We start from the raw sequence: 24279 nt of genomic DNA, 5'->3' as shown, positions 1-24279 counted from the left end.
GCGGTCTCTCAGAAAGGAGGACAGCCAGACCAAGGCAGAGCCTCCGATCCCCGCCGCTCTGACACGGGAAAGTAAGATGGCATGGTCAACCGTGTCAAAGGCGGCGGAGCGATCAAGGAGAACCAGGGCCTGGGGGTGGTTGGTGTCCATGCCCTCTCTGAGGTTGTCAAGGACCGATAGCACTACGGATTCCGTGGAGTGTGCGGGCGGAACCCAGCCTGTCGGGAGGCTAATATCCTGTTCTCCTCTAAGAAGGCACTGAGCGTGCTTGTTACATGGCGCTCCAGAACCTTCGCCAAGAATGGCAGGAGTGAAATGGGGCGGTAGTTGATCGGAGCTGAAGGATCAGCGCCAGGCTTTTTGAGGATGGGCAAAATGATGGCTGATTTGAGAGGTGGAATAACTATGCCCTGTGACAGTGAGCTGTTGAGAAGGGAGAGAGGGGGCGATGCACAAGCGAAAAAGATCTATTTGAGGATGTGAGCGGGACAGGGGTCTAGAGGCGAACCCGACTTGACCAAAGGTAAAAGGGCAAGAAAAGATTCTTCAGTAAGAAGCGGGAAAGAGTCGAGATGTGCTACAGCTGGGGGAAACTGAGGGTCAACAAAGGAAGGGGTGGGGGGGAGAATGTTAGCTTTTATGTTTGGAGATTTTATCTAGAAAAAAAAGAATTGAGAGAATCACATAAGTGCTGGGAGGGAGAGGGTTTGAGGGTGACCCGGTCAGAATATGCGAGGTCGTGCACAATGGCAAAGATTTCTCTAGGCTGGTTTTCGGCTGATAAGATTTTGGAGGAAAAGTAGGCCTTTTTGGTGTCTAAAATAGATTTTTTATAACAGGTCAGTAGGGAAGTATACTGGTTCCTAAGATTTGGGCAATAGTGTCGCCTCCAGGAGTGTTCCGCACGGCGGACTTTAAGTTTAAGAGCCTTGAGTTCCTTATTAAACCAGCGATTTGCATCATTGGTGCGCCTGGATGGCACCCGCTTTAAGGGGGCGACTGAGTCGAAGCCTGAGGGGAGCCATGAGTTGATGGAGTCTGCTTGACCGGAGGACGACAGACCATGGAAAACCGGGCAGGAGACAGAAAGTGTGGTACACAGAGAGGCTATATCCACGCAGTTCCAGGAGCGCGCCCAGGTGTTTTTTGGGAGAGAGTGCTTGAGAGCAGGGCTAAGGAGTTGGGAAAATGAAATGAGAAAGTGGTCGGACCAGGTGCAAGGGGAAATGGACAGTGAGGAAACTGGGCAGTTGAGGGACCAGATCTGATCAAGAGTGTGACCATGGAGGTGTGTTGGAGCATGAACGGAGGGAGCAAAATTAAGGGAACGGATGGTCTCAGAAAACTCTTTCGATGAGATGCATTCAGCCGGATCTGAAGGCCAAAAGTTGAAATCGCCGATAATCAGAATAGAAGAGTTGTTAACTGCTAGGGTAGCCACTAGGTCTAGGAAGCTGGGGAGAAAGAGGTGAGGAGTTGAGGGAGGGCGGTACACAAGAACACAGGTTAGCGGAGTACTAAAGGAGAGTGAACGGACAACTAAGAAGTCAGAAGTGCTGATGGAGGAGAAGACTAGGGGTTGAAAGACGTTCTCTGCGGGCGATCAGGGCGACGCCTCCACCCGGTCTTCCGGTGGTGGACAGATCAAAACAACTTGTCCCAAGGTCTATCCTTCGTAAGCGACCCGTCCCCACATGTAGTGACAACGGACGCGTCGTCGGAGGGTTGGGGAGCAGTGATGCAAGACCTACATGTCAGCGGGCATTGGTCGCCCCAGGAGAAATATCTCCACATCAACCTTTTAGAACTCAAGGCGATAAGACTGGCTCTGCAAGCTTTTCTTCCTCGCCTAGAAGGTTTGCAAGTGCTGATCAGGACGGACAACACCACGGCCATGCACTATGTGAACAAGGAAGGAGGAGCCAGATCTCGTCCTTAGTCGCAAGAAGCTCAACAGATCTGGGAATGGGCGATCCTTCAGAGGATATCACTGAAGGCAGAACACTTGCCAGGGATCCTAAACGAAAACGCCGACAGGCTGAGCAGGTTATCCTCAGTCAGCCACGAGTGGGAATTGAATCAGACAGTTTTGGAAGAGATCTTCAGCCAGTGGGGCAGACCGGGGATCGATCTCTTTGCCACTCCGACCTACAAAAAATGCTGGTCTTACGCAAGCAGGCTTCACCACTCAAGGTTCACTGGGAAGTGCGTTTTCGATAGCATGGTCGAGGACATTTGTCTACGCTTTTCCTCCCATTCCTCTGATACCACGACTTATCAGGAAAATTAAGGTGGAGCCGTGCAGGATGATCCTAATAGCCCCGGCTTGGCCGAGGCAGTTCTGGTACACGGAGCTCCATCTGTTGTCAATAGCTCCTCCGGTTCCTTTGAGGATTCTGCCGGATCTTCTCACAATGTCCGACGGACAAATTTGGCACCCAGATCCACAGTCGTTACACCTGACTGCAGGGCTCCTGAGCAGCGAGAGTCTATGAACCTGCCCTTATCAAGAGAGGTTAAGGAGGTTCTGTCCCAGGCAAGAGCTCCTTCAACGAACAGGACTTACCGCCTTAAGTGGAAAGATTTTGTTGCTGGTGTAAGAAAGCATTGATCCTTTCAATTCCAGACCTCATCAGATCTTACCTTATCTGCTGTCCTTGGCTGTCGGGACTAGCCCATTCATCAATTAAGGTCCATTTGGCTGCTCTGTCAAGATTCAGAAGGACAGAATCCGGTCCTTCCTTGTGGTCTTCCAGGATTATCAAGTAATTTCTTAAGGGCTTGTTCAAGGTCTATCCACCAGTGCGACCGCCCCCTCCTACATGGCATTTAAATCTCGTCCTTTCTCAACTCATGAAGGGTCCATTTGAACCAATCCATCGTTCTGACATGAAATATATATTTCGTGGAAATTGGCTCTCCTTGCTCTCACGTCGGCTAGGCGTGTTGGAGAATTACAGGCTTTAACCATCCAAGAACCTTTCGTTCAATTCAAAAGAAACACTGTGATCATGAGAACTAATCCTAGGTTCGTGCCTAAGGTTCCCTCGGATTTCCACTTGAATGAACCGGTCATTCTGAAGGCGTTCTTACCTCAACCTTCTACGCCAGCAGAGAAAGCATTGCATTCGTTGGATGTGCAGCGATGCTTGAAATTCTATTTGGAACGTACTAAAGGTTTTTGAAAATCTTCTCGACTATTTGTAGCCTTCGGGGGTCCTAGTAAGGGCCTTCCGCTATCCAAACAGGGTGTTTCTAGATGGATCACAAGTGCCATTCTACATTGTCACAAGGCTGCAGGAAAACCTATAACTGGAAAGATCCGTGCACATTCCACAAGATCCGTGGCTTCTTCAACAGCCCTCTTCGCGGGGGTGCAGATTAAAGACATTTACAGACCTGCTACCTGGAGCAGCGTTCACACCTTTACCAAGCATTACTGCTTGGAATCCTTGCAACAAGATGATGCAGCAGTAGGACTGGCTGTCCTGAAGAACCTCTTCTACTGATGGTGAGCTTTCCTTTCTTTCCCACCTTCCGTCTTTCACATTTTGTATTTTGTCATGTTGCCTATTGCTATAATTTATGATGCAAAATGTGATTATCTTGCCAACTGCTTGCTACTCTGATACAAAGCATGGGAATCTATGAAAGTTCCAATACTCGGGTAAGAAAACAAGTTACTTACCTGTAACTTTAGTTCCCCAGTATTGGTAACTTTCATAGATTCCATGCGCCCACCTGCCTCCCTGAGGAAAGCTCAGCCTACAACAGATATGGTGTCCAAGTACACAACGGCTACGAAAATCTGAGGCTCTGAGGTTCCTTCAGGAAGGTTCTAAGGGGTGAGGCACTTCTGATTGGCTGATGCCAAAGTTTGGTCTCTTTTACACAAAGAGGGTGATATGCTACAAAAGGGAATGAGGCCTAGGCCTTTTTCCTTTGTCTTTTGTACCTACAGCTATGGTATTTTTGTTACCAAGACTCCCATTCCGACGACGGGGAATGATACAAAGCATGGGAATCTATGAAAGTTACCAATACTGGGGAACTAAAGTTACAGGTAAGTAACTTGTTTTCTTTTTAATCAAACCTCCTAATTAATAAAATTTTCCTGGATCTGAACTCCATGTTAATCCATGCTGGTTAAGGATTATTTAATTCTAGATTCATTAAAGTCCTACCATTGCAGAGTTGGCGCTTCCTCTAAGAACAATATTACTTAAACTTTTTGATTGCCATTCCCCTTTGGCAAATGCCCTAAGACGAAGTCTCCTCCTCTGGTTCAATTTGAAATCAACATGATCTGGAAGTCATTTCGACTGCTTCAGTCCAACTATTAGGTGGGCTTGACCAGATTATTTATCTTGTACAAGTTTAGATTGCAGTAGTTTCAAATTTATTTATTTATGATAACGGAACTCAATTGAGGTCCACATAATAATTCAAGCAAACAGTAAAAAAACAATAGAAACATTTTGCTCAAAATGCCATAGAAAAATACATATCAATCTATCAATATATAACGGCAGAAAACATTTAAAATAATTTAAAACAAAACATTTCATTTGGAGGGTTAAGCATTGCTTCAATAAAATCGGAGGCTGTAAGGATACCCATTTGTAAACACATGGTATTTAGACGTAAATGGTTAAGACCTATAAGTGCCGGACAGACAAAAATGACATGATACACATCCTGGTAATTAGATTGCAGTATGATTTTTACTGAACTATCCAAAAACCAAACTTGTGCAAAATAGGGCAGGTATGTGCTTGAGCTTGAAATAACAAGCGAACAAGATTCCAGATGGGAGAGTTAAACACTGAAAATACAGCACACCATGTGCAAGACTTGGGGTCAAGGTGAAGAACTTCAAAACCGTCCCTTCGGAATTTCCTCCATAGATGTGGCTTTATCACCTATAAGGTCTACTAGTGTTGCTGTGAAAACAGCTACCTCATCACTTAAAGATCACAAATCCGGCTCTCCTGCAGTGCATATGTCTGTCCTTTGAAACTATAAATAGGAATGATCCTGGCAATGGGAGTTTAGTTCTTCTAATGCTATGGATGCTGCACGACACCAGCCATGTTTTCTTTATATTTTAATGGCAGTCTCTATTCCAGCCTGCATTCTCTTTTCATGATTATGCTTGGATATATCTTGATAAAGTAGGTTTTTTCCCTACTATTTTAGATAATCAAGGAAGATCTTTGGCCTAATCCCTTGCAGTACTACTTGATGGGCGAGGGAGACAGTGGAGAGAATGGTGAAGAAGACAGGTGAGTCACCTGTGCAAATATACAGTAGAGTCTTGGGTCTTTCTTGTTAACAGCACAAAATAATGTGGTTTATAATGACTCTCAATGTCTTTGCTGGCAAGATGTTGGGGTTAAGTAATTGCTGCTGACATTGTGTAAGTTTCAGGTCACTGGTTTGAATTTGTCAGGACTAAATCTCCCCAGTCATTCTACTCAGGTTGATATACACTGAAAAATGTGGTGATGGCAATCAATTTTGTCACTGTGAATGGAAACTGAAGTGAAATGAAGTATACAAATCAAATGTAGCGGGATCAGCCCTGGTTTCCTTGTGTTTGGGTGTTTCAAGCGTGAATCTTCCTGTATTTGAACTCTGTGGTTGGCATACGTTTCCAGTACCTTAGATATTGGCATGAAATCTTTGCCATAATTTACAAAATGTAGGATCCCGGAACACACATAAAAAATATATTATTTGGAAAGGGAAATGTTTATTTTGCTTTGGTGTTTTTAGGTCTTGCCCAAGTACGGGGCTTTTGAAAGTGCTCCCAAAGTCTGCAGGCGTATCGGGGACAGTGCATGTGCGCCGGGCGCGCGCACCATTTGTCAGTTTGCGGCTTCTTTGATCTGTGAGCCGCGCAGCCACTGAACAGCAAAGCGGCCACGACCTAAAAACTGATTCCCTCTGAGACTTTAGCTAACAACCTGAGCTGATGAAAAGGAGATGAGAAGCTAAACAGTAGAGCAAAACGTTTGCCTGTGTTTGTAACAAAATACATAAATCATATTAACCACATCGCTGCTGTGCATTTTCCCCTCCTGTGCTGGAAAGTGTGATTTTGGTACTTCCATGACGAGCTCAGCTCGTCATCAGCACAGCTCTACTGTGCATCATGACGAGCTGAGCTCGTCATGAGCATGGAAAGGGTTAAGCAGGTTTAGAATTTTATGAAACATCTACTTATTCAAATGCAAATAAAATGCTTAAATGTATTCATAATCGGCACAAAAAATAATGCGCGCTCTAGCTAGTAGCTTGTGTATTCCTACAGTATGTTTGCACTAAAGTAGGTCAATGCAAAGTGACTGTAGCTTTGTTGTAAATGCGTGATTTAAAAATATGATGGCAATTTCTTGCGGTGACTTTGAATGGCATAGCACGAACGTGCGTTTAATGAGTCGGGCTTTTACGGGACACCGGATTCATGGGCAAGAATGGCGTAATGCGGCAATTACCCTGAAATAGCATGGGAAAGAACTGCTGCTTTCCTCTCAACAAAATGTATTTTCCCTGGGGCCATGCATCATGCTGTTGTCAAAAGAATGGGTGTACTTTTACTCTGTCCTGTTTTGGTAAAGCCACGAACAGCAGGCGACCTATGTTTAAACATTGAAGATGTTATCGACTTCAACCGTCTGCACTTAAAGGTCGTGTGACCCTAGGCGGGACCCGTACAATTTTATCTGTTTGATTGCTTATCTAGTCTGATCCATCAGAAGAGTTTACACACTTTAAATTACGAGTACATTAGGAAGAAAAAACCTACAAGAACACGTCTGAGTCCATGAACAAAAAGTAACATTAGACCTGGCTTTTTGGGAGATTGGCGACAAATCGACAATGGAGTTTAGCTTTTGTAATGTGGTATTTTTATGTACCTTTAACATACATTTGACATGTAGGGAATGCAAAATGATCAAGGATTGTCGAATAGCGAGACCTATTGGCTGTGCCAATGCTTGTTTTTCTCTCTTTAACAGCAAGAATCCAGTTAAAATGCCCTGCACCAGTAGTTGCTACAGAGTAACTCCAGCATTGGATCATTCATATGCTTGAATCATTCTGTTGTGCTTGGAATCCCCAGTAATTTTAAAATGGCAGTGAACTATATTAACATTGCCATAGGCTTCAACCACAGTGTTTGTTTAGTAGCACATCGTTTTATATGAAGCAACTTGAACCAATGTAAGGGAAGTGCTAGCTCTCCTACTCTTCCCCCACCCCCCATTCCGTAGCCCACTGTAACTGAGCTGTTCGATGTCTATGCTTAGCCATAACCCTACCATTTAGTTTTGTGCTCGGAAGTGTGCAAGTTTATCTTCGAAGAAAGTCTTTCAAGCCGCGAGGTAGTGTGACTCCTACCCTTGCTGCTAATGTGCATGGTCATTGACTCAATATTTAGGTTTTCTTCTGCCATCTGTTTCAGATGTCTGCTCCTCTGCTCCGGCTGGACACAGTTGTATTTTCTTTTCCATACTATATGGTTGAGGTTTTCGATCGCGGCTTTCTTCTGTCTCCCTCTTCCATTAATAGACGTCAACTTCGTTGGGGCGGCTCTAGTTGGCTGCGGCCCCTGCATGCAGGCGCACTTCATATTTTAAACATTACCGCCACGTCCACTCGCTGATGGAATGGATGCAATTCTGCTTGTGCCCTCGCTGCCACGCCAAGTTTCCACTCCCTGATCTTCACAAAGTAACTTGTGCAACTCCCCTGGACACAAGTAGGCTACCTGGGAGATCTGCAAGTTCTTTCGGCCGAAGAAGACGCTGCTTGATCATAGAGCTCGATATCTGGAGATGTCCTTCCATCGAAGATACACCAGACCTTTTCAGACCCAGAAACCCTTGAGGAGACTCAGGCCCAGGTGTTGGCTGCTGATAAGGGCACATCTCCCACTAGGGCAGCTTCATATCTGAACTAGAGTTGCAGGATCTCACACGAGGTAAAGATGTGCCCCCTCCACCGCCACCCAACACTACATCAGTCCACAGTCACCTACCTATCCCAGACCGGCCAAAAGACTATTGTTGGGGCACCACCGCCTTTGGGCCATGGTGTGCACTTCTAGCTGCTTCAGACTCGCCCAGCGTTAGTTCGGTGCTGAGAAAGCAGCTTGGGCTGCACACTCTTGATTGAACCATTGGAGTAGAGCCAGCTTTCGAAGCGAGGATTCTCTGCGTTGAAATACCGCTCCACCTGAGCGCAGAAAATTCCAGCTTCGGACCTGAAACCCTCTGCACCGAAAATGCCAGCACCATAACCTTCTACTTTAGAACAGAGATTGCACCCATCCGGCAAGTCAATGGAACTAGTGCTAAAACAGCTTAAAGAGGAAATAGACTAGACAAAAACACATTGATACACCCGGATACTAGTGGTATCATTATGAGACCTCAATCTGGTTCACTGCCAGCCAAGATACCATTTAATTTGAGGAAGCTTTGCAAGTTCCAATACCACCAACGCAGAGGAAGAAGGCAGACAAAGCTACAAGACCAGTGCACATTAGCCCACCACCAATGCCTGCTGTGCACCACACACAGTCGCTACCACCTTCACCTATGGAACCCGGACCATACTCTTCAAACTTTACATACACTCTCATATGACAGATGGGTTTTACCTCCCACCACAGGATGACACGTGGGACTCTTTCGATGCAGAACCACCTGCCGATACAGACCTGGATCTGTATCCCACAAAACCCTCTCTGCCAGACAAGGCTAATACCTACCACAACCTAATAAACAGAGCTACAGCCTTCCACAAAGTCCCAACTTTATACTGAATCTTTAGAGGATGATTTTTTATTGGAAAGTCACTCCTCAGGCAATGCTCAGTACAGTATCTGCCGATGCTGAAAGGCATGCTGCACCAGACCTATTCAATGACCCGGTTAGGTCATGGGTCATCACACCCAAGGTCAACAAAAAATAGAGCGTCACCCAGTGACCCCGCCCCCATATACATAGTCCAGCAGGCTCATTGGTGGTTGCCAAAACGCTCGAGCTAACTCTCAGACATCTAGTGAGGCACCCACACCAAATAGAGCAAAAAGATCAATGCTGCTGATTAGAGTGTAGCTGCACAGTCTGCCAACCACTGTAGGATCGGTAACTCCATTGGCATCCTATCCCTATAGGACAGCCCTCTGGAATTAGATGGAGGAGCTTCTCCAACAGCTCCTAGAAGAGCACAAGAAGCGGGTATAACAATTTCCTCAGAAGGCAAACTAATTTCAAATACTACAATTCGCTGCGCCGTCAATACTGCTGACACTGCAGCTAGTAGAGGCATAATTTCCAGTGTCCACCTTCGGAGATGTGCCAGGGTTAGGGTGTACGGTTTTAAATCTGAAGTACAGCAAAATCTCTTGGCTCTCCCCTTTAACAGAGAGTACCTATTTGGTCCTGAGGTTGACACCTTCTTAGAATTTTTTTTTTTTTAAATAATGAATCGGCCAAGGCCATGGGTGTTTGCAGACCTTCGCACTATGGTTCCTTTTGCTGCCTCTCTTATTATGGAGGATCCACCAAACTGACATCACCGATAGCTCGGGTTTGTAATAAGCGGGCCGCATTTCAAATTCAAAGTACTTCCCTTCAGGGTCACAATGCCACATGATCTTGACCAAATGTGTTGCAGTAGTAGCTGCTCTCCTGCGCAGGCAATGGTAGAAAAAAGGTTATGGGGTTCTGCCCACATAACCCTCCCGTACCTGAGCAAGGGACATCCAAGGATGAAGAGATAGAAGATGGTACTTGAGGGATTAATCAAGCTTTTAATCACAACCAAGAAATAATTATCCGGCTGACTCCAAATATTTGAAGACATTCATATTCAAAATATCATATAAACATATACGGGAACAGCAAGAGTGGCTTACAAAGGGAAAAAACACATATGACAAAATATATATCACAATACAACATACACAATATATACAAATCACATATACAAACTGTACATTATAATTACTACAAGCTATCTATACAAAAGTGTACCCTAAGAAAAAATAATACACTACTTTTTTCCAGTATCCACTCCTAGCTTCGAGTGATATACATCTCAGATGGGAAGTCCCACACTAAGGGCCAGAGGTCTCACTTCTCAATACACAAAATATACATGTCTTTTACATAGACAACTGGCTTATCAAAAGCACAACTCATCAGAAGTGCTTTCAACACACTCTGGCCACCATAAACCTATCTCTCTCGTAGGGGATTTCCATGTATAGTCCTAAGCACTAAATAGCCCCGCCCACGTGCGGGGACCCCAGAGCACTTCATCAAAGATATTTTCTTATGTGTAGGTAGATGTTCGCCTTTCTTCGTGAAGGCCGCAGAGTCACTTAAGAAAGAAAATATTCTGCAACCTGTAGGAAAATATTCTGCAGCTTGTAAGGCTACAATGGCCACATTTATCATTCTGTAGATAAATCAGGAGAACTGTTAAGTGCATAGAGATGCACAATGCTTTTGTTTTCAAGTGTCTTTCACAAACCCTTTTTTGGTAGAACTTGGATATTAAGGAGTATAGGACAGTGTAGTATAGGCTGCCATTTTAAGAGCGGAAAATAGACCTTGTGGCTTTAAGACCCTAGGGACCTCCATCATGCTTGGCTAGAGGCAGTTACCACAGTTCTTCTTTTCGGCACCTGCTGACAGGACCTAGGAGCACTGAACTTTGTCTTTTTAAGGCTTTTTTTTTTCTTCAAAATTCACTTGTGCATTTTATCAAAAACCTCTTCACTCAACGTCTTTCAACTCTTCCTTGCATTTTGTGCAATTCTCTGACAAGAATTTGGGGTGTTTTGTCCTTTAAAGTGGCATCTTTATTCGATAATTGCCCTTTCTGTAGGAAAAAGAACACCAAAACAGACCCTCATAGTACCAGTATTTTGTCTTCCAGCAAGTAATCTTCCTGAAGACTGTCAACACTGCAAGACCTTTTCCTGCTCACCTTCACATGATAGAGAAGATTTGCCTCCAGGGTGCAGAGGAACAGGGCAGATGCAGTCTGTGTGTAATCCTGAAGAGCGAGGAGAAGATCAGTCTTCTAGCTGGGCCCTATCACCAACCACTGGTGGACAAGAAACACCCAAAAAGAGGTCTTCATCTCCAATGCGGGTCATACTACGTTGAACATTGAAGTCAAGGCAAAGTACGGCACCCACCTGTTTGTCATTAGGTGCTGGTTCGACTTCGAAAAAGAGACTAAGATCGATGTTGAGAGAGTAGATCAATGTCGCAGACTCACCCGCCGTCGACTGGCGCAGATTACTGTCCGAGTCGGTCGACGCAGAGACTAGGTATTCTTTAGACGTCAGGAAGTGGTTTGACGTCTGGGAGATGCCGACGTTCATTGTCAAGTAGCAGATATCAAATGCACCATCACAGGAGGTCGACTTCAAGGAGCAGGTTGACTTCTAGGACCCGTCTGAGGAGATGCATTAGTTCCTCACTGGGTTCTGACTTTTCCAGGGTGTATTCTCCATCTTCACCTATAGTCTTGCCAGCTACTCCTCCACCGCAGCCTTCAGTGTCGATTCCATCTGCACCAACACCTTTCACCATCTCTTCCAAGGCCAAGATTGCGTTCTAGGACGTGACATGGTTCTCCTTCACCATACGTCCAGGAGGAATCATCATAGCCATAGACCACATAAACCCAGGCCACGATCGTGATCTCGCCATCGTTCTAGGTATTTGTCCTACACCTCTACAGAACGCTAATCGCCTACATTAAAAGACTGTCCACCACCTAGCCTCCCCGATAGATGACATTAACACGTTTCATGAGGTCTGTCAGAACTGTAAAGGATGCTCTTTAATGCGGTCCCCTCAGAAGCAGATGACCTTGCCCCAGCTCCTGCTTACCAAGCCCAGAGACAATTCGTTTCACGGACTCTGCACTTAGCTTGTGGGAAAGGGGAAGTGGAAGACAAAGAGACACGCCTCTGGCACTGGCTCCTACTTCTGTGGAACACTGAAAAGGAAACGACAATATTATACTTCCTACTCTACACGTCTTTTGTGAAAAAAACCTTCTTCTAATTCTCTTACCAGCTTGGTCTAATAGGCTAGCTACTCTCCATTATGTCTTATCTGTGTAACAAATTGAAATATCGAATTCACTGGAAGAGCCACTGATATAGTTTTTTATTTGACTACTTATAGGCTGATAGTCATTGTAGGCAGTTACGGTTCTTCACAATGCCATCATCAAAATAAGTGCGTCAAAGAAGTCTCTAGCAGAATTACAATTTATTCTTGGACTGCTGAGTAGTCACTTTTTCCTTTCTGTTTGGGTTACAGTCATTAGTCTCACAGTATTCTGCTCTCTTCGCAATATTGAAATGTTAAGCTCTCGTGAAACCAGGCACCAATGAGTCAAAACGAGTTAAGAATCACTCGTGACCTCTGTGGACCCGTGTCACAGCGAGCCGATTAATTAAACCACCTTAAACACGCTTACTTGAATTTCTGAGTTCTTCTCTTCACTAAAGAAACTTTTGACACTTGAATTTCTTCTGACCTCGAGGAATGTCTAACTCTGCAATCACCTCATTCAAGGAACTCTGAGGAAGAATGGTGAATAAATTTTACACACTCTCAAGAAAGGCTTCAAACGGGAACTCTTTACTTCCCTGAAAAGTTGAAGTAACACTGCTGAATACTCTAATTCTATGACAAAACTGAATTTTCTCGCAGGAGAATTACTCGGAAGGCTCCAGTCAGGTTGAAATTACAGTTGAAGTGCATTGCGCGCTAGTCACAGATGCGCAATACCAAACACGTCCATCGGCGAGAGAACAACTAGACAGCAACCACTACTGACAAGTGGGAGCGGGCAACTGTTCTTTATACATGGCGAAATGCTGCAAGGAGCGCAATACTGTTTGCAGTGAGGTTTTCCAGAATGCATATCGTCTTTTCCATAGTAGTCTTTTAAATTCTGTTTTCTCCAAAGTATGTACTTCTTTTCTTGTATTTACATGGGGGATCCGAACACTCATTGAGAGGAGCAGCAAAATTAAACATCCAGATGTCTGTGCCTACTCCAAACACATCCATGATCTTTGGGATGCTCCAACAATGTACAGTGTCCATACCACTCCTCCCTCTAGTGCCAGGCCTCATAGAACTGGCTATGGAACTCGTCTTGACTCCCGCTTTAGCCAAGTCGGCTCCATCGAGACTTTTAAAGTACAATCCACCTGAGCAGTATCCACTCTTCCTGCAGTGGGACCGCCCCCCAGACGTTGTGATATTAGCAGCAAAGAAACATGCTACTACTCCTGCCTCCACCTTTCTACCAGATAAGGAGAGCAAGAAGTTGGATTCAGTGTGCTGCAAAAGTGTGGTACAGAGGCCACTTCCATTAAAGCTAAATATTATGGGGCGAACCTGGGTATGGATAAGACAACAAAAACAATGGTTCTATCGGGTTTTTTCAATTATATCTTGTAAAAACGCCTAGTGTTAATATATTGTAGTTATTAACATAGGTATCTCAGTTGTCCAGACAGAATAGAAAACATAACAAATCCAGAGCGAGACACAGTTATGTCTACTCATTTGTTTTTATATAAATTGAATCCTTTATATACATGATTATTCTTAAACCAGAGTAGCTCCAGGTTATTCAAACATCTTTGAGAATCCAAATTAAATCAAGCAACGTAAGTAGAGTGAATAATACGAGCGTTGAGTCTCTGTGTTTGTGGCAGCAGCGGAGGAGCCACTCTGGTTTTCTTTGGGCTGTCACCTCCTGCCCCAGTTTTTTTCCTGATGACGACCCGCCTTGACTGACTATTTTTTGGGGAAAATGTTTTTATTGATTTTTCACTAGTGCATCATAAGCAACAATCCTTATAATCTTCAGTACATGCTGTCGACATTCATTTCAATGGGGTGACAACATTTCTATCATTACAACACAGTCCTAACTTCCTCAGTACAAGAAGCAGTCTACTCCTCGCAGCACATAGGCTTATTTGTCCTCCTTCTTCGCCCGTTGGTCATGTTTGAACATCTTGTGGTGTTTAGTTGTTGTCGAAGAAGTCTTCCATCCATCACAGACTCCGTTACTTTTCGAAGACTTGATGGTCGCCTCCCTGTGCTCTGAAACAGTGTACAAATATATGGAAACTCCCCACAACCACCCCCCCCCCCCACACCCCCCCACCCCCTTGCTGCCGGGTCCATAACAAAACCAAGGATAAAAGGTATTAGGGTCCGGGTCTTGTGTCCCCTATGGCGAGTCGCCCTGAGTCCTTCCCTCCGGAGCCGGAACCTCCCTCCTCTCCATGAGCTCTGACTCAAGGCTGCCCTGAGTCGATGGATCGTCCCGTCTCACCAATTCTTGGAACATCACCCCCAAGCCAGCAGAACCTCAGGTAGTTTGGCATCTCTCCTAGTGTTGCGCATGTGTCCTTCCTCAGCCAGTGCCCATTCCTGGAGGTCTGCCCTCCATTTCAATGTCTGGCCCTGTGGGGACAACCAGTGGATTGCAATACGATGCCTGGCCCTGACCAGGCCCACCATCAGGAATTGCCTGCTTTTTGTTTGGGATCTCAGGGGATCAAGCCCAGGAGGCAAGCACGCGGGTCCATGTTCACTATCCACCCTGTCTCCTTCGTCAGAACCTCTAAAACTAAACCCCAATATGACTGGAGCACAGGACACGCCCAAACCATGTGTATAAAATCCGCCTGTGCACCACGACACTTGGGGCAGTGAGAGTCTGTCACTATCAATGGCGTGAAGCCGTTTAGGCGAGAGGTACGCCATGTATACGATATTATACTGGATTCGCTTAAAGCGGTTGCTCACTGACCCCTTCCTCACACTTTAATGTATTTTTTCCCACTCCCGGGTGGTAATCTCCTGCGGACACGCCTGCTGCCATTTGTCTTCCACCGCCAGGGGTTGCAACTTCTTGTCCTCCGCAGTGCCCTGTATAAGTGAGTCACAAACTTACGGCCATCGCCAACATAGAAATCAGAGTGTGGGTGTGCTCCGGGGCCTCTGGAAACGACGGCCAGAGCTGTCTCTCCGTCGCCGCTAGTTTAGCGTAGTGGAAAAATTGTCCCGGACCCAATTCAAAGGAGGACACTGCCTCCTGGTAGGTAATAAATCTACCGTCCGAGTAGAGGTCTGCCAACATCAAGCAGCCCCCCTCCTTCCACTTGTCTATGGACATAACCTGTTCAATTTGGCCAAAGGGTGCAGTAACCAAAGATCCATGTCGGGGGCGAACGGTCTAACACGGATCAAGCGCCGTAGTACTCGGTCCCATATCGAGGCCATCAATCGCGCCAGCGGAGGTTCCAGGTCTCCTTGTCCTTCCAGCCGCCAGAGCAATGCGCCCAACTGCCGAACTCCATATGTTCCGGCCATCAGGGACCTCTCCCAGGAGGGGTCCGTATCCAGCCATGCGATCGCGTGTTGTAATTGTATGCAAAGTAATCAAGTTCCGGGTCTTCCAGACCTCCAGCGCCCAATCTACGCTTTAGCACTTCCAGACTCACCCTGCCCCGCTTTACATTCCACAATAGGAGAACCAGTAAGGAATCCAGGTCCCGGAAGACCTGATGCGGCAGCTCATAAAAGGACCCTTGCATTGTATACAGACAGCGCGGGACGACCACCATTTTGATTAGGGTGATCTTCCTCATCAGGGAAAGTTTAAAGGTATTCCAAAAGGCGATACTCCCTTTCAGACCCTGGATTATCCTACCCATATTGTGCTGGAAGAAGGTGGACGGGTCCTGTCCGATCCGGATCCCGAGATAGCGAAGTGTATCTTCCACCCACGTGAGTCCCATCTCCAGGCGTTGGACCCCCTCTCAGTCAGACCCCCCTCTCAGATCGCGTAGAGCTGAGATTTTGCGCTGTTCATCACAAGGCCAGAAGCCGCCGCAAACTGCGACAGAGCGGCCAACAAGGTCGGCAACGACCGCGTAGGCTGCCTTAAATCAGCGCATCGTCCGCATACAGGGACACCAAATGCTCCACCTCCCCCACTCGAATGCCCTGACCCTCTAGAACCTCGCGGAGATAACAAGCCAGCGGCTCCACTGCCAGGGCAAACAGTAAGGGCGAGAGCAGGCACCCCTGACGCGTCCCCCTCGTTATGGGTATTTCTTCAGATACAGAACGCCCCGTGCAGACCCTGGCCACTGGTCGGGCGTAAAGCAGTTGCACCCACTTTACAAACCCCTCCCCCCAAACCCAGTTTCTAAAGCACCCTCCAGAGGTCCATCCATCGAATGGAGTCGAACACTTGTTCGATATCTAGGAATACTAGTGTGTTCTGTTTGGCATGTCCCTCCAAGGCCTGCATGACATGGGCCAGACGACGAATATTCAGTAACTGATTCCTGCCCGTAATAAAACCCGATTGGTCCTCGTGGACCAGACGCCTAAGATGGCAGAGGAGCCTACTGGCCAACACCTGACTAATAATTTTCAAGTCCTCGTTGAGCAGAGATATGGGACTGTACGATCTGGGCAGAAGCGGGTCTTTTCCCGGCTTGGGGATCATGACTATCGTTGTTGCTCCGCATGGAGTCGGGGAGCGAGCCGCGGTCGTACGCCTCCGTTGCAATTTCCAAGAGTTTCGGGACCAAAATCTCCTTAAACTCCTTATAGAGTTCAGCGGCTAAGCTGTTCATCCCTGGGGACTTCGCCGCCTGCAGATGGGCTATTGCGGCTCGTATTTCCTCTTCCCAAAGGGGCCCTCCTAGGTCCTCCTGACTATCCTCGTCTACACAGGGGAGCTGCATCCCCCCCACCCCCACCCCCCCCCCCCCCCCCCCCCCCTCAGGAATACTTCTATGCCCTCAGGGGCCGCCAAAGACTGGGACTCTAGGTAAATTTTATGTAGATGGGACTGAAAGACCTCATTTATCGCCTGCTGAGTATACACCATCTGGCCCATCTCATTCTTTAGCGCCAGAATCTGGTGTGGGTGGGTTTCCACCCAAACTAGACGCGCCAGTAGCCTCCCAGCCTTATCGCCCTCAGAGTACCACCGCCGTCTACTGGCCGTTCTATTAAATTTGCCGAGCGAAGCCCACGTGGCCCCCAGTTGCTCGCGTTCGGCTGTCCACTCCGGCAGTCGCTCTTTGTTCGTGGGAAAGTCTTTTTACAGCACTGCCAGGCGATCCTCTTATTTGTGGAGGTCTCACTCTAGCATCCTTTTTACCTTCACCTCTGTAGACAAACGGATGCCCCGAAGAACCACTTTCATAGCATCCCACTCAGTCGCCCTGGTGCTAGTGGAGCCCCAATTCCTCTCCAAATACCTCTCGAGCCCCTGTGAGATAGCGTCTTTAAAGGTAGGATCACACACATCCTCTGTATTGAGTCTCCAGAGCGGGATCTTGGGTCGTGGTCTGCCTCTCGAATACGTGAGCAGGAGCGGGGTGTGGTCCGACAAGTAGCGAGCCAGCTATTGAACCTCTGCTACATGAAACATTGCCGTTCCCTGGAGGAAGTAGCAGTCCAATCTACTATGGGTATTGGCAGCAGGCGTGTAGCACGAATACACCCGTTGGGCTGGGTGCCGATGCCTCCATACATCTAATAGACCATAACTTTGAAGCATCTGGTTCATCGCCTCCCTCATCTTAGGCATCCAATTTAGGGGGGGGGGGAGAATCTGTCAAGCCTGCCATCGAGTGTAGTTAAAGTCTCCTGCGACAAGGAGCTCTATGTCCGGGTCAAGATCAAGCCGTCCCAGCACCCGACCCAGAAACTCCCCATTGTCACTGTTCGGGGCATAAACATTCACTAAGCAGACACTGCAACCATCTAACAACCCGCTACTATCTCAAACCTGCCCTCTGGGTCCAATGTAGTCTGCAAGGCCTTAAAAGGGACTCCCGGTGCCACCCATATCAGTGCACCCCTGGGGAAACCGGAATAAGATGTGGCGAAAAATTGTCCCCGCCACCTACGCTGGACATACTTAAGGCAGTCCCCCCAAAGGTGCGTCTCTTGTAGGAATGCAATGCTGACCCCATTGCGCCGTAGGTAGGTGGCTACCCTGATTTGCTTAATCATATTATTGAGCCCCCTAACATTCCAAGTCACCAATTTGTATGGATCACGTGCCATACATCAGAAGACCATGAAATCTCAGCTCCCAGCTCACATTCATATGACCCCCCATCACAGGACCACGTGACCCCCCAAAGAAAAACAAAGGGACCACCTGTAGTCCCCTAGCAAGGTTACTATTCGGCCCAGCAGCATCCCCCCCCCCCCCCCCCCAGAACCAAAACTGAGATTCCCCCAACTCCCCTCACCCACAGGCGGTAGTACTGCATCTCCTAGTCCGAACCTGGTCATAAGAGTTCGAGGCATGTGGGCTGCTGAATTCCGATCTGTGCATAGATCGCCGCCTAGTATTGGGTCCGGATGATCGCACATTGTTGTCCTGGAAGAGTATTCAAAGTATCACGAGATAGGTGGCTCCTCCCCTGGACTACAGTGCGCATGGGCATCGACTCCATCCTCCGATTGTTTTTTTTTCCGCCATTGGGTTCGGATGCATATTGGTTCACTCAAGTCTGAATCGATAAAAGTTTTCTTAAGGCCAAAAGGCCTTTAGTTTTTCGTCGGTATAGTCTTGCGTTCGGTGCCCAGTTCTTTCCAGCTCAGTTCCGAGCCGGATATTCAGGAGAGCCGCGTGCTTTTCGGCACTGAAGGCCCGGTCGACGCCAGAGGCCTTATCGACTAACCATCATGGAACGGAGCCCGTTCAAGAGATGTCCCGTGTGCAACTCCAAGTATCCCCACATCGACATCCACCCGGTGTGCAACAAGTGTCTGTCGCTGGATCATGATGAAGCCAGCTGCATGGCTTGTTCCCGTTTTCGATCCAAGAAGACACTTCTGAATCGACGCGCTGCGCGCAAGGAAGCCCAGCAGACTGCACCGGAGCCTGTGGACATCTTTGATGCCAAGGATGATAAAGGAGCAGACCGGGAGGTTCGAGAGAACCTGTTGAATCCCGCGTCGGAGGTCGACTCCAACTACAACGCTGATGTTGAGATGCTCGAAGCGAAAGAAGTTGTCGACTAGGTAGGAGACGATGACGGGGCCTTTGGGGCCATGGAAGATAGCTCGAGCGAGGACCTATGCACACAAACTGACATTGGGGCCGAAACGCTTCATAAGGCTCAGGTAGAGGGATCGCCACAAGGCCTTACCCAAGATCTTCCAATAAGTTCTACGGCCCCGCCTTAGGGCTCGGCTTCGGACATATCTAAGGAGCCGCAAACTGCGAAACCGAAAGTGAAAGCTCCGGTATCGACGCAAGCAAAAGCACTGCTGACTTCATCTAAACCAAAAGTGCGTATTGCTTTGGTCGGCTCGAAGTCCTCGGACCTGTCGGCATCGACCCGATGAAACCGCTCAAGGGCGTCGCCACGAAGTGTAGCACGTCGGAGGCAAAGGTCAGGGCAGTCGACCCGAACAAATCGGTGCCGAAGACAGTCGACACCGACAAAGGACTCTGTGATCCGAAGGTTCTCGAGCCTCCGCTTCGACGGGCCAAGAGCAGAACAGCCCCCGAGTCCACGTCTGGTGGTGTCTCGCAGGATTCCGTCGAGTCGGCGCAGCCGTCCGCCTCATTCTCTAAGCAGGTGGCAGACTCCCTGAAGCGCATCAAGGACAAGGCCTCGGGTGTCTGGCCTACAGATCCTCCACCTTCGAAGCCTGCTGATAAACCTCAGAAGACTTAGACGCCCATCCACTTCACGCTGCTGCCGAAAGTGGTGCCGAAGGCTTTCGTCCCTAAAATGGCTGCCGACATGCCCAAGAAGGTGTCCACGGTGCCGAAGTCGACAACTGTGGTCCCGGCCGTAAAGCATCGACAATCCTCGTTGGAAGAGCAACAGGGACAGTTTATCGATGCCGAGACAGGCAGACTTTCTCTTTGTAAACTGAAAATCGCCCCGGAACAGCCAATGGAGTCCTATAAAATTCCACTGAAGAAAAAGGATTCTACTTCAACACCTGTTCTTGTAGAACCTGTATCTCCACGTGGCCATGATGTCTCACCCACTTATTCAGATGTGGACACTGGGGAAGGTGATAATAATCAATACAGCTATCCTGTGGACACTGATCCAGATGATACAAATGAACCCTGGGCAGATGCTGCTGACCCAGGTGATCCTCACTCTACCCCAGACACTCGTGTATCTGAAAGAAACACGATAGTATTAGATTCCTTACCTTAGAATATCCCCAGGTGTCAGTCTGGATCCGGAAACTTTTGCGTAGCAGTACCCCTGCGCGTCGGTAGGCGTCGTCTGCAGGCGTCCCCTGCGGCTCCGCGTCCGTCGTCGGCGTCGTGCGCCGTGATGACGTCGCTGGAGTATATAGACGCCGCCTCCGCGCGCTGACGTCAGTTCTTCTTTTTTCCGCGCCAGTAAGCGCAGATCCGAAGAGAGTACTCCGGTCTTTTGACCAAGTTTTGTTAACTTTCTATATCTTTTTGGTGCCTGGTAGGATGCCCGGTTTCAAGAATTGTGACGGTTGTGACCGCACGATGTCGGTCACGGACCATCACCGACTCTGCCTCCGGTGCCTGGGCCCCGACCCCGACCACGACGTGGACGCCTGCGTCGATTGCCGGGCTCTGACTAATAAGGCTAGACGGGAGCGGTCCCGCAAGCTACTCGAGCTCCGGGTGTCGGCCCCGCGTCGGGAGCGGTCCCGGTCCGGCCGGAGGTCCAGGGAGCGTTCGAGGGAGCGGTCGCGGAGCCGCGCCGGGCGCTCCGGAAGTCGTCACCATTCGTCGGGCTCTTCAGGTAAGAAACACAAGAAGTCGGGGCGTCGTCATCGTACCCCCAACCCCCCCCCCGACGCTCGCGCGACGCAGCCGGGGGTTCGGGTGACCCCAACCCCGCGGCTCCGCAGGAGTCGCCGGCGCCGCCTGCTCCATACCCTCCGGTCCCTGGGCAAGGTGCGACGCCTGAGGAGATTGAGGCGTTCCTCATGGCCATGAGGGCGCTCACTTCTCCGACGGGGCCTACGGCGCCTTCGGGCCCAGTGCTACCGTCTGGGGGCCCTAGCGGTTCGGGTGTTCCTGACTCGACGCCATCGGGTGCTCCGGCCCCGGTGCCGCCGGCGGCTCCGACCCCGGCGCCGCAAGGGCCTTCGGGGTCGACGCCGGCTGGTCTGCCGGCCTCTCCGGCGCCGATTCCATCGGGGTTACCCCCGACGCCGTCCCCGCGCGGCGCCGGTTCCCCTGTGCCGGCTCCGGGCGGCGTCGTCCCCATACCCTCCCCGAATCCGGACGCGGAGTCGGACCGACGTCGCTCGACGCCGATGGGGCCTGTGAACCCCGAGGAGCCGGTCTACATTGTTGACTCCGAATATGGAGATGATGTAGAGTACGGAGAGGGTTGGGAGGGGTCTGAGGACCCTCTATCACGTGAGTGTCAGTACGACGTGGACTGGACCGGTGATTTGGGTGATGCCAGTGGTCTGGACGACTCTCCTAACCCTGGCTTTGTCTCTCCTCCTTCCGTGGCATCGGAGGAGGGAGCTGCTTATTCAGTGGTGTTGATGAGGGCTGCCAAGGCCTTACACCTTGAGCTCCCCGTCGCGGCCGTGAGGCCTAACATCCTCACTGAGGTCTTCAAACCGCAGTCATGCCCACAGGAGCCACTGCTGCCGTTTAATGAAGCTTTGTCAGACGTTCTGTTGGGAACGTGGTCCAGGCCCTCTTCAGGTTCGCCTGTTGATCGGAACGTGGCCAGACGCCACCGTCCTTGTCCGGACGACCCCAAGTTCCTGTCCACCCATCCCACCCCTGAGAGTCTGGTGATTCAGGCCTCGACTTCCCAGACCGCATTCCCGTCGGCCCCGCCCGACCGGTAATCTAAGAGGTATGACCAGTATGGCAAGAAGGTCTTCTCGTCCCTGAGTTTGGGACTGCGGTCTTGCAACACCGCTTGCCTCTTGGGCCGCTACACCCACTCTGTGTGGGATACGGTCGCGGAACTGCTGCCAGAATGCCCCATGGAGGTGCGGGCGAAGCTCGGCAAGGCTGTGGCTGAGGGCCGAGATGCAGCAAAATATTCCATACGGTGTGGTCTTGATACGACCGACTCGCTGGGCAGAGCGATGTCCACGACGGTGGCGATTCGTCGCCACGCCTGGCTGAGATCCGCCAACTTTTCGGCAGATGTCCAGAATGCCTTGATGGACATGCCGTTTGATGGCTGTCGCCTGTTTGGTGACAAGGCGGACCACGCGCTGGAACGCTTCAAGGACTCCAGGGTCACGGCCAAGTCCTTGGGTCTCTCTACCCAGCGCCAGCAAACTGGTTCGTTTCGCTCCTTTCGTGGCCAAGGAAGGGGCGTCCCCACACATGCTGCCAGCCACGCGCCGCAACAATCTTTTCAACGTGGTGGCGGCCGTGGAAACCGCCGTGGAGGCGGTCGGGGTCAACGGCGGGGTCAGGCCACACCTCCCCCCCGCAGCATCTGCCTCCAAATCCTCCTAGTCCGTGCTTTCAGGCCCATGTGACGCCAGTGGGTGGCAGGGTTCGCCATCACCACGCCCGCTGGCGCACAATCACATCGGACAGGTGGGTGCTGCAACTCGTCCGAAGGGGCTACTCCCTCCCCTTCGAGACCACTCCTCCAGCCATGCTACCGCAGAACCACCGTGTGTCGGGGGACCACTTGACACTTCTGCAGGAGGAAGTTACGGCCCTCTTGGCCAAGGGGGCCATCGAGCGCGTTCCTGGGCCAGAAGTAGGGCGTGGTTGCTATTCCCACTACTTTCTGGTGCCCAAGAAGGACAAAGGGGGCCTACGTCCTATCTTGGATCTACGGAACGTCAACGGCTTCCTCTGGAAGGAGAAGTTCAAGATGTTGACATTAGCTCGGGTCTTGGCTGCTCTAGACCCGCAAGACTGGATGGTAGCGTTGGACTTACAGGATGCGTATTTTCACATCCCCGTCCTGCCGGCCCACCGGCGTTACCTGCGGTTCACGGTAGGCCAGGAGCACTTTCAGTTTATCGTGCTCCCCTTCGGCCTTACCAGCGCCCCACGGGTGTTCACAAAGGTGTTGGCGGTGGTCGCAGCCCATCTGCGCAGGTTGGGGGTTTCAGTCTTCCCCTACCTAGACGACTGGTTGTTGAAGGCGGGCTCGCCCCAGACAGTCGTCCACCACCTTCAGATGACGGCAGACCTCTTGCACGACCTGGGGTTCTCCATCAATGTGCCGAAATCACACCTGTGTCCCTCTCAAAAGCTCCTTTTCATCGGAGCGGTTCTGGACTCGGCGCAGTTTCGGGTTTATCCTCCGGAACGGCGGGTCCGGGATATACAGGCTTTGATTCCCATCTTTCAGCCGCTATCCCGGGTTTCGGTCAGGTTGACGCTGCGGCTGCTGGGGCTGATGGCTTCCTGCATCCTTCTGGTGCATCACGCCCGGTGGCGGATGCGGGCTCTGCAGTGGGACCTGAAGTTTCAGTGGGCCCAGCATCAGGGCAACTTGTCCGACCACATCTTGATCTCGGAGGGCACTGCGAGACAACTGCAGTGGTGGCTTACGGACCGTGATTGGGTCAGAGGCAGATCCCTCTCCCTTCCCCCAACCGGAGCACGTTGTCGTGACGGACGCGTCCCTCCAGGGCTGGGGAGGCCTCTTGGGAGAGGCGGAGATCAGAGGCATCTGGTCTCCGGCGGAGTCCCGGCTCCATATCAACCTGTTGGAGCTACGGGCGATTCGTCTAGCACTGAAGGCATTCCTCCCCTTTGTCAACGGGAGTGTAGAGCAGGTGTTCACAGACAACACCACCGCCATGTGGTACTGCAACAAACAGGGCGGGGTGGTGTCGTGGACCCTTTGCCAGGAGGCTCTGCGCCTCTGGCAGTGGCTGGAACGTCAGGGCGTGACTTTGACGGTTCAACACCTGGCAGGTTCTCTGAACGCCAGGGCGGACGAACTCAGCCGTCGGTGCTCGATGGATCACGAATGGTGTCTGAACTCGGACGTGGCGCAAGGCCTCTTTCTGCAATGGGGAGAGCCTTGGTTAGATCTATTCGCCACAGAAGAGAACGCGCAATGTCATCAGTTCTGCGCGTTGGAGTTTCCAAGACGGCACTCGCACGGCGACACCTTTCGGCGCGAGTGGAGTTGCGGTCTGTTATACGCCTTTCCGCCTATACCACTTCTGCCCAGAG

General features: G+C 49.8%; 1 protein-coding gene across 1 annotated transcript in view; it reads left to right on the top strand.

Moving 5' to 3' along the window:
- LOC147684282 (testis-specific Y-encoded-like protein 4) overlaps window positions 1–24279 on the top strand; it is a 184704-nt gene that overhangs the window by 114146 nt on the left and 46279 nt on the right. The window contains exon 5 of the mRNA XM_086940149.1: window positions 5200–5285. Within this exon, the coding sequence (XP_086796275.1) occupies window positions 5200–5285 (86 nt within the window). The remainder of the gene's footprint in view (window positions 1–5199; window positions 5286–24279) is intronic.

The sequence above is a fragment of the Lissotriton vulgaris genome, chromosome 10, assembly GCF_964263255.1.
Source record: "Lissotriton vulgaris chromosome 10, aLisVul1.2, whole genome shotgun sequence".
In the NCBI taxonomy this organism is placed as follows: Eukaryota; Metazoa; Chordata; class Amphibia; order Caudata; family Salamandridae; genus Lissotriton; species Lissotriton vulgaris.
Note: the sequence above shows the minus strand (reverse complement) of the source record. Positions and strands in the feature narration are given on the sequence as shown.